The sequence below is a fragment of the Benincasa hispida genome, chromosome 3 (assembly GCF_027475165.1).
Source record: "Benincasa hispida cultivar pf3 chromosome 3, pf3_genome.v1.1, whole genome shotgun sequence".
Taxonomy (NCBI): Eukaryota; Viridiplantae; Streptophyta; class Magnoliopsida; order Cucurbitales; family Cucurbitaceae; genus Benincasa; species Benincasa hispida.
Window position 1 is genome coordinate 73852855 of NC_143480.1, and position 16437 is coordinate 73869291.

General features: G+C 35.6%; 2 protein-coding genes across 2 annotated transcripts; one reads left to right on the forward strand and one right to left on the reverse strand.

Annotated features, from left to right (window-relative positions):
• Nucleotides 1-6454: 6454 nt before the first annotated feature.
• LOC120074355 (Ubiquitin carboxyl-terminal hydrolase family protein) lies at nucleotides 6455-9065 on the forward strand. Its single transcript, XM_039027449.2, has 2 exons — nucleotides 6455-6687; nucleotides 6769-9065. Exon 2 carries the CDS (start codon nucleotides 6838-6840, stop codon nucleotides 8107-8109), a length of 1272 nt encoding a protein of 423 aa, XP_038883377.1. The 5' UTR covers nucleotides 6455-6687; nucleotides 6769-6837; the 3' UTR covers nucleotides 8110-9065.
• A 4451-nt stretch (nucleotides 9066-13516) lies between these two features.
• LOC120073170 (uncharacterized) lies at nucleotides 13517-15776 on the reverse strand. The gene has a single exon (XM_039025833.2). It carries the CDS (start codon nucleotides 15675-15677, stop codon nucleotides 13683-13685), a length of 1995 nt encoding a protein of 664 aa, XP_038881761.2. The 5' UTR covers nucleotides 15678-15776; the 3' UTR covers nucleotides 13517-13682.
• Between the last annotated feature and the right edge of the window lie 661 nt (nucleotides 15777-16437).

Sequence of the window (16437 nt, forward strand, 5' to 3'; positions counted from 1 at the left end):
CGAGACGTTAATACTTCGTGGTCAGGTCTTATACAAACTCTTTGTATAGGACACCCCCGCTCGCATGTCTCCAACACGAATGATCAGGATCAGACCATATGTGACAAGTCACAACACTTGTGATCATTCCACAAAACGGGCCGCATTCGTAGCGTTACCAGGATAAGATTTCCCTCCTATATTCATATACCACAGACCATTTTGATTATTACTCAAGACATGATCCACTTGTATGTCACCACATACATGCTTAAGTTACATACAGATAACCAGGGATTTTATGTTTATTGGTTTGTGGTAAAGAAAATAAAACATGCAATTGAGTAAAAAACAAGATGTGAAGTAAATATCATATATTATACAACACAAGCGTTCGTACAAACTGTTTACAAACTACAGGATACGAGACTTTAGGGCATCAACCCTAACAAATACCCATAAAGAAATCCTCAACATGACTAGTGAGGAAGGTGAAATACCTAAAGATAATAATGAAATTTCAATAAACTACGTCATGATAGGAAAAAGATAAAAACGAACTAATGTAACTATTGACAATATTTTTACATATAATGTTGCTCTTGATATTATATCTGAAAATAAGGATCATGAAGCAAAATCTGTTGAAGAATGTTGACATAAAAAAGATTGACTTTAGTAGAAAGAAGCAATCGAGGCAGAATTAAACTCACTTTCAAAACGTCAGGTTTTTAGACTAGTAGTCCGAACATCAGAAGATGTTAAACTTGTGGGATACAAATGGGTATTTGTGAAGAAAATAAATGAAAATAATGAGGTCACAAGATATAAAGAAAGACTAGTTGCACAAGATTTTTCACAAAGTCCTGGTATTGATTTTGAGGAGACGTATTCTCTGGTGGTGAATACAACTACATTAAGATATTTAATTGGCTTGACTGTGTATAAAAGTCTGAATATGCATCTTATAGATGTAGTCACAACATATTTATATGGATCTCTTGATAATGATATTTATATGAGAATTCCAGAAAGATTTAAGGTACCTGAAACATATACATCAAATTCTCGGGAATGGTATTCAATAAAGTTAAATAGATTACCATGGATTGAAACAATCAGGATGGATGTGGTACAATCGCCTGAGTAGATATTTATTGAAAGAAAGATATCAAAATAATCCAATATGTCTGTGTGTTTTTATAAAGAAATCACAATCAGGATTTGCTATTATAACTGTATATATATGACTTGAATATAATTGGAACTCCTGAAGAGTTTTCAAAGGCAATAGAATATCTTAAGAAATAATTTGAGATGAAAGATCTCGGGAAAACAAAATTTTGCCTTGATTTGCAAATTGAGCATTTAGCAGATAGAATATTTATTCATCAGGCAACTTATACAGGAAAATTTTTGAAAAGATTTTATATGGACAAAACACATTCATTAAATATTCCAATGGAAGTCCGTTCATTGTGAAGGAAATCAGATTCGAGATTTCCATGAGCAGCGGAAATAGATTATTCCAAATCACAATCATGAATGAACAATACATTTACAGTCGACTTCAAACAAGCGGTTATACAATTCATACAGAAATTACAGCATGAAAAACTCAAATGAACAAAGAGAGAAACTCTACGAACATTTGAAGATGCGTCTCCACGTTCCGTTGCACACGATCGCTCGAACACCAGCAACTTCAAACGCTCGATCTACATGACCGCAACACCGCACGAACTCTTTGCACTCGTCCTCAACGATCGCCGCAGTAGCGCGAACGGCCTCTAGAAAACCTCGTCGGTGTCAAGTTGATCTAACACCACCAACAAGACGACCTTGGTATTCTCGGTGTGAGAATCCAGAGGGTGGGCTCTGTTCGGACTTGGTATGAGGCAGACGGAGGAGGAAATACCGGTCGTGTACTTTGGGCAAGCGATCGTCTAGCAAAAGTATGCGATCGTTTAGTAAATACTGCACGTTTAGCTTGCCACTGTATGATTGTTTAGCTCGTCAGCCATCGATAAATCCACATTTACTTGACGACTATTGTGAGATCCCTTTTACGTCAAGAGAGAATCTCAAAACTTTTATGAAAAACCTTTTGTAAATCTTCTTTTCAAAATAAGAAAACCACTTTCCTTTTAAACTCACGGTTACCATGAATTCGATAACCACTCATTCACTTGGTTATTAAAGAAAAAGAATAATTATCCAATAATTAATATTATTATAAATATAAATGATAACAAACTTATCACACTATATTTATAACCTATAGTTTTAATATTTCATCTCATGAAACATATAAACCATAGTTCTTTTTCTATTCCATGGTACTTAATGTAAATCTCATTTACATCAATCCTCCACTAGATGTATCTCATACATCATACCGATTATATCATATATAATCAAAATACCCCTTGTCAATTTGAACATTTCAAATCAACACCAAGAATTGATCCTCAACTGAATCCATTGAGCAACCAAGGGGACCTTATGGACCTGTAGCTCGAAGCTCCAACGGTACGTGAATAACCGATAAACTCTTTAGTCACGAGATCCACCATCCGTTAACTGCCAAGCACTCCACTAAAGACCGACAACTGAACTCTCCTTACCACAGATATATTATGTGTCCATCTTAACCAATCGGTTGTGCGACAACCCTTCACAGATCACTCGTAAGTACAACTAGGTCAATAACCGTTATGCCCCTGTAGTTACATCTGTCTCCTTAAGTACCACTGATCCCTCTAATAAACATAAATCATAGTCCTACTATGACCGAGTCTTCTCTTCCAAAGAGAAGTTATGGCCACTATGTTCAAGCCCCAGAATCAGCCCTTAAGGGAGCAATCTCTCTACTTATCCCTGCTTCGAGAAAGGAGTGAATTCCATCTTGTGGAATGAGTTCCCAAAAAGGTTGACATGTTGAGTTGGCAATCTGGCCATTCTCACCCATACTAATCAAAGGACCGCTCCTAAAGGCAGGAGTTCTCAAAACACTCAGGATTGAGGTCGTGTCACCTATGGTCGTTTCGGTGAGATTTAAGTCTCTTGTATCAATGGCGTTATATACAGAGTCTAGTCATCTCGTGGTCCAGGTATTATACAAACTCTTTGTATAGGACACCCCCGCTCGCACGTCTCGACATGAATGGTCAAGATCTACCATCTGTAGTAGTTCACAACACTTGCAAACCTTTACAAAGCAGACCGTATCCATGGTGTCACCAGGATCAGGTATCCCACCTTAATCCTTATACTACAGACCTATTTAGGTTATCACTTAAGGCATGATCCAATTGTATATCACATATACATGCTTAAGTTCACATAAGATAACCAAGGAACTTTATTTATTGGATACGAGTAAATTCCAGAATTAAATAACATTTATGTTGCGAAATCAACAATTAAAGAACACAAAAAGGGAACGTAGAGTAGGGAAGATCGACACAAAGATATACGTGGTTCACTAATAGTGTGTTAGCTACATCCACGGGCAGAGGGAGAACAATATTATTTGAGAGAATGTTTTTCAAAATTACATAAAAAAAATCGCGCTTCTAGGTTAGAGAGTTGATATATCGCACTGCTTTAAACCCTAGGGTCAAAATCATAAATAACTACAAAAAAATAAATATGTTGAATACAAGGCATTTCAATAACTTATTTTATTCATTAAAAATGTGTATCTTTACAAAACAACGAGACTCTGGGAGAATTAGGACACCAATCCCAACACATTGGATATAAAGAAAGATATATTTCAACCTTAAGAAGATAATGAAGAACTTATTGGTCCTGAAGTACCATATCTTAGTGCAATTGGTGCATTTATGTATCTTGCTAATAATACAAGACTAGATATTGCATTTTCAGTAAATTTATTAGCTAAATATATCCTACAAAAAGACATTGGAACGAAATTAAGCATATACTTCGTTATCTCCGAGGAACAATCGATATGAGTTTGTTTTATTCAAATAAATCAAATTTTGATCTAGTTGGTTATGCAGATTCTAGATATTTATCTGATCCACACAAAGCTAGATCTCAAATAGGTAATCTGTTCACAAGTGGAGGAACTGCTATATCATGATGATCGGTGACACAAATTATAACGACTACTTCCTCAAATCATGCTGAGATTCTTGCAATTCACGAGGCTAGTCGAGAATGTGTATGGCTAAGGTTAATGACTCAACACATTCATGAAACGTGTGGCTTGTCTTCTAATAAAAATCTTCCAACAATATTATACGAAGACAACACAATGTGCATAGCCCAAATCAAAGGAGGTTATATTAAAGGAGATAGAACAAAACATATTTCACCAAAGCTTTTCTATACTCATGATCTTGAAGAGAATGACAACATCACTGTACAACAAATTTGTTCGAAGGATAACCTGGCAAACTTATTTACAAAGGCATTACCAACCGCAACTTTTGAAAAATTGGTGCACAATATTGGAATGCGGTGACTTAGAGATCTTAACTGATGTTTTCATGAGAGGGAATAAATATATTGTATTCTTTTATGAGTATGTATTATATGAAATATGTACTTTTTTTTCTTCACTAGGGTTTTTTCCCATTGGATTTTTCCTAGTAAGGTTTTAATGAGACATATTATATAATAGGCATCTAAAAGGGAGTATGATGAATATTATAATAAAAAATAGATGTGCATTGCTTAGTGTCCTAAAAGCCATGTGTCACCATTCATGGTCCATGTGCCTTGTATTAATTCACGTTTGGTGTCCATGTAAGTCCACATCCTACTTGCCACTTTGTCAATAAATAGTGGTCTTTGGTAGATCTTAAAATGATATACCCATTAGTGAGAAATCCACACTAAATGGTGATATACCCATTTTATAATTTTAGTTTTTATTTATTTATTATTATCATATTATACTTTTCCATATTCGTATTCCTGTTATGCTCCTCAATTTCATAACATGTACTACTTTTTTCTATAATTTTCTTCGTTGATTACTTACCTTTCAAAACCGTTTCTAATCAAGCCAATTTTTCCAAAACTATTTTTTAAAAAGATGATTTTGTTATTGACGGAAAAAAAAAAAAAAGAAAGGAAAGAAAGTATATATATTTATATATTGGATTTTCTTATTTGTATTTGGCTTTACTTCTTTTATACATATGACATTTTGGTCCCTAAATTTTCATTGGAGTAACAATTTAGTCTATGAAATTTGAAACAATTTAGTCCCTATTATAAAGAAAATCTCTTTAAAATTAAGTTTCAACTTTATTATGTAACAACTTAATCCTTATACATTATAAAAAAAAAATTAATTTTAGATCACTTTATTGATCTACATATATAATAAATTTTATTAAATTTAATAATATTTTTTATGATAAGGATTAAATTGTTATAAGTTATAAAATCTATGGACTAAATTATTATATATTGTGAGGACTAAATTGATATAAATTTAAAAATACATATAAATTGCTACCAACTAGATTTACTTGTATGAAAGTTTTAACCTCTCAATATATGTTAGGGTTTAAGAAAAAGAAAGAAAGAAAGAAAGAAATCAGAGTAGACCCCTAGTATAAAAAGACTTTTTTATGGTTGTTGGCGAGCAAACCGGTATCTCGCCCAAAAAGCAGAGCAGGCCCCTACTTAAGTAAGTGTGAGAGGAAAAGGGGATCAAAATGTCCCATCAATTGAGGACTTTCCTTTCATTCCCCACCCCCCTTTCCATTCTTCCTTCCCCTTTCCTTCCCTTTTTTTCAATAAAGAAGCCCCGCTCCCTAAAGAAAGGGCCTATCTCTGATAAGGAAACGAAATGATCTCAATTTGACGACAAACCGGTTTGATGATTGTTCTCCACTAACCACAAGGATATAGGGACTCTATATTTCATCTTCGGTGCCATTGTTGGAGTGATGGGCACATGCTTCTCAGTACTGATTCATATAGAATTAGCACGACCTGACGATCAAATTCTTGGTGGGAACCATCAACTTTATATTGTTTTAATAATGACTCACACTTTTTTAATGATCTTTTTTATGGTTATGCCGACGATGATAGGTGGATCTGATAATTGGTCTGTTTCGATTCTGATAGGTGCATCTGACATGACATTTCCACGATTAAATAATATTTCATTCTGATTGTTGGCACCAAGTCTCTTGCTCCTATTAAACTCTAGTAGAAGTGGGTAGCAGCACTGGGTAGACGGTCTATCCACCCTTAAGTAGAATTACCAGACATTCTAGAGGAGCAATTGATTCATCAATTTCTAGTCTTCATCTACCTGATATTTCATCCATTTTAGATTTTATCAATTTTATAACGACTATTTTCAACATACATGCGTGGACTTGGAATGACTACGCATAGATCATCCCTCTTTGTGTGGTCCGTTTTAGTGACAGCATTCCCACTTTTATTACCATTTTTGGTACTGGCAGGGGTTATTACCATGTTATTAACGATGGAAACTTTAATACAACCTTTTTCGATCCCGCTGAGGACCCCATATGTTAGGGTTTAAGAAGAAAGAAAGAAAGAAGGAAATAAATCAGCCTTCAGCAACCTCCCTCGCGCACAGTCTCTCTCCCTCGCCTCCCTCCTCACGCAAACCACGGCCACCAGGGCAGACGTTCGCCGGTCGCCGTCGCACGCCGCTCGTCTCTGCCCAGCTGTGCGGTATGTTCCGGCCGTCTCCCTCTCTCTTTCTCTCCCGTTTTTCGCTCTCTCTAAGTTTTGACTCTCTTCCTACGTATTCAGATTCAGCCGCTGCTGTTAGTACCTTCATCGCGCCGCCCACCATTCGTTCGCAAATTCGGAATCTTCAAAATGAAGAACTTGTTCATTTCGACCCTAATTCTTCAATCGCGATACCAGAGCCCCAAGCTTTTTCTGTACCATCAATGGCGAGGAATAGCGAAGGTTCGTCTCAAATGGGTCAAGAATCGGAGTCTCGATCACATCATCGACACGGAGACCGATTTGAAGGCCGCTTGCCTTCTCAAGGACGCCATTAAGCGCTCCCCTACTGGCTTCATCACCGTCAAATCCATCGCCGATTGGCAAAAGCTGCTCGGCCTGACCATTCCTGTTATTCGATTCATTCGGAGGTATCCAACTCTTTTTCACGAATTTCCCCATTCTCGTTACGCTAATTTGCGTTGCTTTCGTTTGACGGATACCGCACTGTTTTTAGATCAGAAAGAGAGTAGTATACATCAAGTACACGAGAATGACACTGTCGAAAGACTTTGTAGAGTGCTTATGATGATGAAAACTAGGGCTGTTCCTCTTCAATCCTTGCGTCCCTTAGAATGGGATCTTGGTCTGCCATGTGATTTTGAGAGGTCATTGGTTCCAAGATATCCAGATCATTTTCGATTGGTGAAGGCCTCCAATGGGGATTGGTGTCTGCGGCTTATGGAATGGCGCGAGGAATTTGCAGTTTCAGCCTTGCAAAGGAGCAATCAGAGCTCTGAATTGGGAGATGCGTATAGGCAATTCAAAAGGGGGCATACCACATTGGCTTTTCCTATGAATTTTCCGAGGGGATATGGGGCACAAAAGAAGGTAAAAGCTTGGATGGAAGAGTTTCAGAAGTTACCTTACATTTCTCCATATGAGAGTTGTAGGCAAATCGATCCAAATAGTGATCTGATGGAGAAAAGAGTTGTTGGGGTTCTACATGAGCTTTTGAGTTTGACTCTTCACAAAAAAACTAAAAGAAACTATTTGAGAAGCTTGAGAGAGGAAATGAATCTCCCCCATAAGTTCACTCGAATCTTCACTCGGTATCCTGGAATCTTCTATCTCTCCTTGAAGTGTAAGACCACAACTGTGTCTCTCAAGGAAGGGTATCAGCGAGGAAAGTTGGTGAACCCACATCCTTTGACATGTCTAAGGGAGAGATTTTATCATGTCATGAAGACTGGACTGTTATACCGTGGGAAAGGTGCTGCATTGTTGGAAAAGGAGGGCATTTTGCTTAATAATACAGCCGAGGTGGTGGAGGATGGTTTGGATATTGAATCAGATGAGGCAGGTGACGATGAATGTTCTGAGGATGAAAACTCACAAGCTGAGGAATCTGATTCAGATTAATGGACAATGGACATTGGACTCAGATAAATGGATCCTTCCTTTGCTAGTTGCCAAAAAAGAGGAACAAAAATCAACGCCTCCTATGTATATATATGAGAAATGGGAGCTTACTCTTTTCCTTATATTTGTTTATGCATGTTGTTGTTCTTGCTTGAAAAAAATTGTGTTGACATGCAATCGTCTTCTTGTAGTTTTCTTTTCTTTTTTGACACAAGTTATTCCTTCATTTTTCGTTCAGCACTTGTTGGAGGACCCTAAAAGATTGGGAAGTTAGGGAGCAATTGATTTGATTGCAATTTAGGCAGATTGAGTTGAGTGATATCTTTTGTTTTTCTTGCAGTTTCATTGGTAGGTGACTCCATCTAAGGAATCGACATTGTCCCATGTAATAAAATGCCATGTAGTTTATGTAATAAATACATAAGCTATTGAGGAAAGAAATGCTTTCTGGTGAAGAGAGATTTGGAAAGATGGTATTATGCACTATTCCTGACTTGCGAAAAGAAATGCAGAAGGTTTTCTATGTAAGAAAAACATTTTTCATACTTTCATGATGTTCATACTCAAAACTCAAAACTTGATCCAGCAGAAAGCTCTGAAGAGAAGGACATGGCTGGTAAAGAAATTATTTATCTGCAACTCTGTATAGATTGGAGTAAGTTTAGTTTTATAATTTCTGGCCCTTCTTTGTCTCTGTTATACTTTCTGCATTAAAGGCTAAAAAAGAGTTATTCTGGCACTTGTTTTCAAGATGGTTAGTCATTGCAATGCATTTCGTTTGCTTTTTTCTGTTTGAAACCATATCTGGATTTATATTTGTTAGCTTGTAAGATTATGAACAATGTAGAGACAAGCTACCCTAAAGTATACATGTGACCTTTGATGTGCTGGTGTTGTATCAAACTAGTTGGATTCTTACTATAGTTGATTCAAATAAAGACTGATTCTGTTATATACTTCCTTTCGATTTCATTCTGTCTTAGCCTTTGCCTTTGTTGCTTGCATTTAGTGTATTCATTTATACGTCAACTTCATTTTTCTTTTGGATAATAAACTGTGCGCTATAAAATAAAAGGAAACTATGTAGCCTAGGGGTTGGGTGGGGTGGATAATCATCCAAAAAGAATAATCGTTGGTGGATAGAATATACTATGTACCCCTATGTAGCCTAGGGGTGGGGTGGATGATAGGATATACCATCCAAAAAGAATCCATCGAGGATCTCCTCTTAGAAAAATCCTACTTATTGTAGGAACAAGTGGTTCACTCTAGAAGGGAGGCATCTAGATCCACACCAACTTCTCAGACAACAGGATCTTGTTTCTTCATCCTTAATGTAAGGGAAGGGCCCCTCATACTAAGGGGGAAAGTGTCCAATGGAGGAACTTTCTTTGTAACCTCTTGACAGTATTTTGGCTTTCTATGGAAGAGAGATTAAGTAAGGACAGGATCTCTTTTATAGGGGAGGCTATATAGTTCTGGAAATTTACGAGAAAAGGGAACAGTGTTGGCTCTAGCGTCTCCCCTAAATCGGATTTGTCTTCTATTCGAAGCTTGGAGTTGGGGCAATGAGTGGAGTTGTGAGATTTGAGAACTTGTGAAATCCAGTCTAGGAACTCATAGTGTAAGGAGTTAATAAGACATATAATTGAATATATATAATTAAAGAAAAAAAATATATATGTAAAAGTGAGCTTTCCCTCATTTGTATTTGTACGTTAGATATGAGAAATTAAGTTGAAACTTTTTCAAAAAGATCATATACTTTATATATTGAATGCAATCTCCTCCCAAAATGAGGTAATTTAATATTCAATAATCACAATGGTCATTGATAATGAAATATTAGAGTGTTGTAAATTGTGCAAACATACAAGTATAACTAGCAGTTGAGACATTTTACATCTCTTCTCAATCTTTTTTTTCTCTCTTTCCATTAATGGGGGAATCCATTCTCTTCTCAATTCAATCTTTCCATTAAGATTTTTTACTTTTTCTTTTTTTTCCTTATTTCAAAGTTTGTTCAATTTTAGTCTTTGTATTTTCTATAATCTTAAATTTAGTTTTTCAAAGTTATTTTTTGCCAAAATTGAATAGATAATATAATAATTTTCATGCAAGAAAGTAAAATCTTTTTAAAATTTATAGTAAAAATGTTATAGATAATGAAAAGTTTTTTTTTTTTTTTTTTTTTAAAAAAAAATCTAGTATTGGAGATTAAATTTTAAAATTTATTGAAAGTATATGGCTTAAAATTGGATAATTGTAATTACGATAACTAAAATTAAACAAACTTCAAGTATAGGACTAAAAGGATATTTTAACATTAATTTTTTTTTTGGAAAAAAAGTACATACACCGAAATGTATGTGCAAATTTTTGTCAATTATATGAATGTGTAGATCATTTTAAAATATACTTTCAATTATTTAAAATTAATTTTGATGATATGAAAATTGTATTTAAGATGTGATTTTGAACATGCTAAAATTGATTGTAATATATCACTATGGAAAAGTAAATAAGTTTGAACGGCAAATAAAATGGAGAAGAAAATGGGAGGTAAAGAAATATTGGAACTATAGATTAGAAACTTTTAATTATGGTTTAAGATATTAAATATCACAATAAAACTCGGCCTAAAGAAAAAAAATTAGTTAGGATTACGATTTCCTTAAATCACATTTATAATGCACTGAAAATTCCTTATATGAAAAATATTTTGAGTGAAAGAAAGTTATATTAAACGTAGAATTTAAGGTTCGTTTAGATCGATTTGAAAAAAATATATTTTCAAAAAGTTCATTTTTATTTAAATATTTTTGAAAAAAATAGATGAAAATACACTTCAAAATTATTTTGAGTGATTGTTAAATATTTTAATTTTTCTCAAAATAATATATTTTTTAAAATTAGGTACTTGAAAATGTATTCAAAACGGTAAACACATCTTTAATTGATCCTCGAAGAACTCTTAATCACTTTATTTATTTGGGACATTTTTTAATATGGCTATCAAAACAACACATTGTTTTTTTTTTTTTTTTTAAATTATTAATATTGTTTTTTTCAAGCTTATTGGAAATGTGGTTGTTTTGAAAGTTAATTATAATTCAGATATTATTCATCCTGATGTGACTTTAATCAAATCTGATGTCTTCAGGACACGAGAATTATTACATTTATTAAAAGGGTATATAAAATGGGGCAATTTCCTTTCATTTTGCTGTGTGTTTCTTTCAAGTTTTCATTTTTTTTATAAATAAAATGACAGTTTGAGAGCTTGAACTCAAGCCCTCTAATTGTTAAGAGATAATTTTAAAATTATTAAAATCACATTTTTTTTCAGGTTTAGAATCACTTCAAAAGAGTCAAAACACATCTTTAAACACTCAAAATTAATTTAATATTTGATTTTATACTTTTAAATGCAATTTTGATACATCAAAATAAGCTTAGAAGGATTAAAACATGTTTTGAAATAATTTTGAAAATGAAAAAAGGGATCTTAACCATTTTAAATCGACTCCAAATGAGTAGTCGTAAACTAATTATCATTGTTTATCCGAAGCACCTATTAGATATAAACATAAAAATCTAGAGACTATCTCTAAATCCCTAAAAAAATTAGCATGTTTTAGAACCAGTTGAACTGAACAAGACTAGGGAAGAAGAAAGGAAAATTCATGAATTAACAAAACTAGACTTTAACGTTGAATATACGATTTTATTTTGTTTGATTTTAGCTCATAATTCTAAATTTGTCCGATACAAGATTAATTATTATTGGTAGAATTTGAGGTATTTATTAAACTTTGATTCTTACCAAAAGCAAAACGCTGTTAATGTAATCTATGAAGTAGCCCACATTTAAATTAAAATTAATATAGTCTAACATATATTTTACGTTTATATATATTTTCATCTTATAAACGCTCTAAAGGATGTCGTTTCTTACCGAGGAAGCTAAGCTAAGGTGCGGGGATGTTGCTTTCATGCACACCTCCTGCTACCATAACTACAAGGCATATTCTCTTGCAAAAAAGATGTTGAAAAATGGATGTCATTTCTTCTCTACACACCTTATCTTCAAGAATTGTCTTTTTTTGTTCTCTTTTGAAATATGAAAAAACAACCTTTTTACTTGAAATATGCACATTAAATTTTAATACCTAAGGTGATAACATTACAAAATTAAGGGAACAAAATCTCCAAGATATTTACTATTTATTACAATTTTTACTATACTTGTCATTTTCAAACGTGCCATTATGTTGAAATACTTCAAGAGTTAGAAGCCATTCACACTTAGTTAACTCCCTTCCTAGCCTTTTAAGCCTTGAGTATCCTTAGGCCAACGCACACTTCCTTCCTTCGTGACATAGTTGGTCTCATGGTGTCTACTTGGACGCATGGTAGGAGTTGATGTTCAATCTTGTAGCCACTGTTGCTTCAATGCCAACCCTTTCTACTTCCCTTTATTTTCCAAGACTTATAGCATCATTTACAACCCGAATTAGACAAAACTTTCTTCATGAAATTTGTTAAGAATTGTCTCAAGAAGCTCACTGTCAAATTGGAGCCTCTAGTTCCTCTTCTAGAGCTCAACATGCTCTAAATACCCCAATATGTTCTAGAGGCTTCGAATTCTGACCTTCATCTGGTTCCCTTCACTTTTGGGCATCTTTTTTACCAAAACTTATCATGGCAGCAACCTAGGTTTATATTCTAGGTTCAAAGAGCTTCAACATAGTTGAAAATCTTCCAAAATGCTTGCTTGCTTCTTTCAAGCCCAAGTCTGCTTGCTTCGTCATCACCTAAATCCCAAGTCCAATTCCCAGCCTATATAACTCGAAATATATTCATTAAAATTCAAAACTTCCTTCTATGAACTTCTTACATATTCTTTTACCTATCTTACCTCTCTTAACTCTTCTTAAATCGCCTAGAATTCACCAAATATCACGAACTACCCGATTGAACTTAGAATCTGTACTGCCTTTGTATCTTCTTTGAATTTCAGCATCATTTCGTGGGAGTTTCTTTTCAGCAGCCTCAGCTCTTCATCCTCTCTCATCTTATCAGCCCATATATATAGAAAACTCTGCATGAATTCTCAGCCTTCATACTTTGCCACATAGCCTCCCTAGCTGGACTTTTCCTCAATTTTGGCCAAGTCTCGTGAAGCCACCTCATGCTTCAGCCATGTTAGGTGTCTTTCACTGCCCAAAACTTTACTTCCAATGTACAAGGGTTTGCTTTAACACATGGATGTTCCTTTGCTCCATACTCCTCTGCTCCCAACGCATCACTAGGTTTCAAAGCTTCTCATCCATGACTATGTCTCCAAGCCAAATTTACCTCTATGGCAAGCCAACCAACACATGGATGTGCAAGTAGTCTGAAATTTGGGTAGTGATAGTAATAGTTCACATTGAATTCAAAAGTGTGGAGCAAAGGCTTATTGTTCTGTATTTTTCGCATTTATTTTCCTGTCTTTTTCTCGATGAAAAACTAAATACTAAATAGGCAAAAAAGAAAAACAAAAGTACTATATTGTGTAACTTGATTGATCAATCAAGAACAACAAGCTTCTGGTACTCGCTGCCGGACACAGCCTGCTCCATGATGGCTTCCGGTTGAATGACGCCGTCGTTATTCAAAAACAAGTTCATCAAGTTCTTTGAGTATCCACTGACCAAAGCCACCCCCTTCTCCCTGGCCGGCACTGGCGTTGCCCTCGAATTTCTCAAGTTCCAAAATACAATCTGTGGAACAGCTGATCCATACCCTTTTTCTGTAAACTTCCTAACTATAACTTGGTAATCAGTTTCCCACGAGTTGGATGATGCTTGATCGAACTCCATGTCACTGAACACGAACAATCTCTTTACCATCTGTTCTTCATTCAACTTTGCATCTACAGCCACTTTCAAGATTTGATCAAAAACCTTCTGAAAATCAGTATTATACCCCCATTCCATCTCCTTAATGAAATCCGTCTTTGATTTCAGACTATCCCCTTGGATCAAATGAAGTTTAGGGTCCGCACTGAATGTGATCACTTTCCCTTTCCATGGATCTTCGCTCAATTCAGAAACCAAAAGACCCAAAGCAACACAAACATCCATGGGAATCCCCGCCATACTCCCAGATACATCACAAACAGCAATACAGTTTCTCAATTTCCCTTTCTTCAACAAGTCATCCACCATTCTCTTCCATTGAAGCTCTGCCACTTCTCCGCCATCTTCCTCACCGTCGTACAAAGAATTTATGATCTCGTGAGGAAGCAATGCACCGGCGGCGATCTTGGTCTTACCATCCTTTACATCTTTCAAGTATTGGCCAAACCGCTCCCCATCGTGTTGCATGAACTTTTCCTTGTAGATTTTCATTGCAACAGAAGCTACTCTGTTGTAAGGGATCGAATCCCACCGATTGGCTCCCATGTAAACCTCCGGCAGTTCCAACACCTTCCGGAGCGGCACCAAAACTTGCTTCCTCAATCTGTCACGAACTCTGTACGCGTAATGCGCCTCTTCGATCCCTTCGTATTCTGGGTCAGATTCGCGAGGGAAAACCTTCCTCGCTATGCTCTCGCAGAGTAATGTCGATCGATCGAAGGACGAATCGACGGAAGGGCACCATTTCGCAGCGAGACTGATTTTCCTCAATTCTCCGGAATTCAGAAATTGAAGATCAGATTTCAAACAATCGGCAAAAAAGTCAGAGATTCGTTCGTACAAGAGTTGGAAATTTGGATCGGACTGAAAACGTTCCACAACCTTCTTCGCCATCGAAACCTTCTTTATCTTCCTGTCTGCGCTCGCCTTCTCTTTCTCTATCCTTGATGTCTCTATGGCCTTCGAAATATTGGCCTCTCTGTCGGTTGAAGATTGAATTTCTTTCTTCCTCGTCTTTGGCTTCACTTGCTTGAAGCTTCCATGCCTGATAGATAGCCCAAATCTCCCTCTCCGAGTCGTCGACGATCTCTTTGGTTTACGACTACGTTTTCTCTCAAGCCACTCGTTCTTCTGATTCTCCCTCACATCGGAACCCTCAAGAAGCCGGTAAAGTATCTCAGGAAGATCCTTGAAATAACCGAAATCAGCAATAGAAGGAATGTTACCTGCTAGGGTTTTGGGGTGAAATTTGTGGAGCCAGAGCGCAGCCGTGTAATATCCCTCTTTATCGGACTTTCCGGTACCACGAACTCCTCGCAAATTACAGATCAGCTTCAGCGTCATCAATGGATCGTGATTCCAAGCCAAACTCAATCTCTCGATCAAAGAATCAGCGGGCGTATCAGGAACCACATGGAAGAAGAAATCAAGGCAAGGATTACCGGTGGAGAGGAACGTCACCGACATATTCTCCGTGAAGCCCATGGGCGGCAGGTTGTCATGGGGGTTATCGATCTTGTTGAACTTTGCGACCAGTGAATCGACGAAGGGGTCTCCGGAGGCGGTTGATTCCGCTGGTTGAGGCTGAGATGATTGGAGTTCGACGGGGGCAGGGGCGGCGGCGTAGAGCTCCGGAGGACCGAGAAGGCTTGGAGGAGCCATCGGAGTCGGAATCGTATCTGGAAATGGTGAAATGAGAATCGATGAATAAAGATCTAAGGAAGGAAGGGGTTTAGCGAAGGGTTTTCGGTTGCATTTGCATTTGCATTTCGTTTATATACGAATTTTCATGCTTGGGGCCCAAGAAGGAATCACATAAGGTCAACTTTCCATGTACCAGATTTGAATACCAATTTTGGAATTAATTAATTTTCATTATTACCTGGAAATTAAAACAATTTATTAATGCTTTTTAATATCTGTCTAGATTTCGACTTTAGTTTTTCCTTTACGTTTATTTTGTTCTCATTTCATCCTAAGTTTTAAAATTTACACTATTTATATTTATTTTACATTATTACTTTAAATTAATTAAATTCAAATTAGTTTTTACTATTTTTTTTAACCTTATTAAAATTTATTAAATTTTTTGCACCATGTTTATTTTAAATCAATTAATTAAAAGTTAGCCAAATACCAAAATGGGCACCAATGTAAAATATTGATAGACACCAAATGAAAAAAAATTAAAATCAAAAGTAAAAGTGTTACAACTTTTTAATACTAGTATTTTAGCACATGCTTTTCATATATTCCATAAATATCTTTAAATTTAAAAAATTTTAATCATTGGCTTTTAGAGATAATTTTGGACAGATTTACCATTTTTATTATTTTATTTGCCTTTTTAGGTCATTAATGAGAGAGAATACACATTTTACAAAACATCATTAATGTTGAAGAGACGATGCATTTATTATAT

Excerpts from the sequence above, each read along its gene's own strand:
- LOC120073170 (XM_039025833.2), bottom strand. The coding sequence starts at position 15,677 with ATGGCTCCTCCAAGCCTTCTCGGTCCTCCGGAGCTCTACGCCGCCGCC.
- LOC120074355 (XM_039027449.2), top strand. The coding sequence starts at position 6,838 with ATGAAGAACTTGTTCATTTCGACCCTAATTCTTCAATCGCGATACCAG.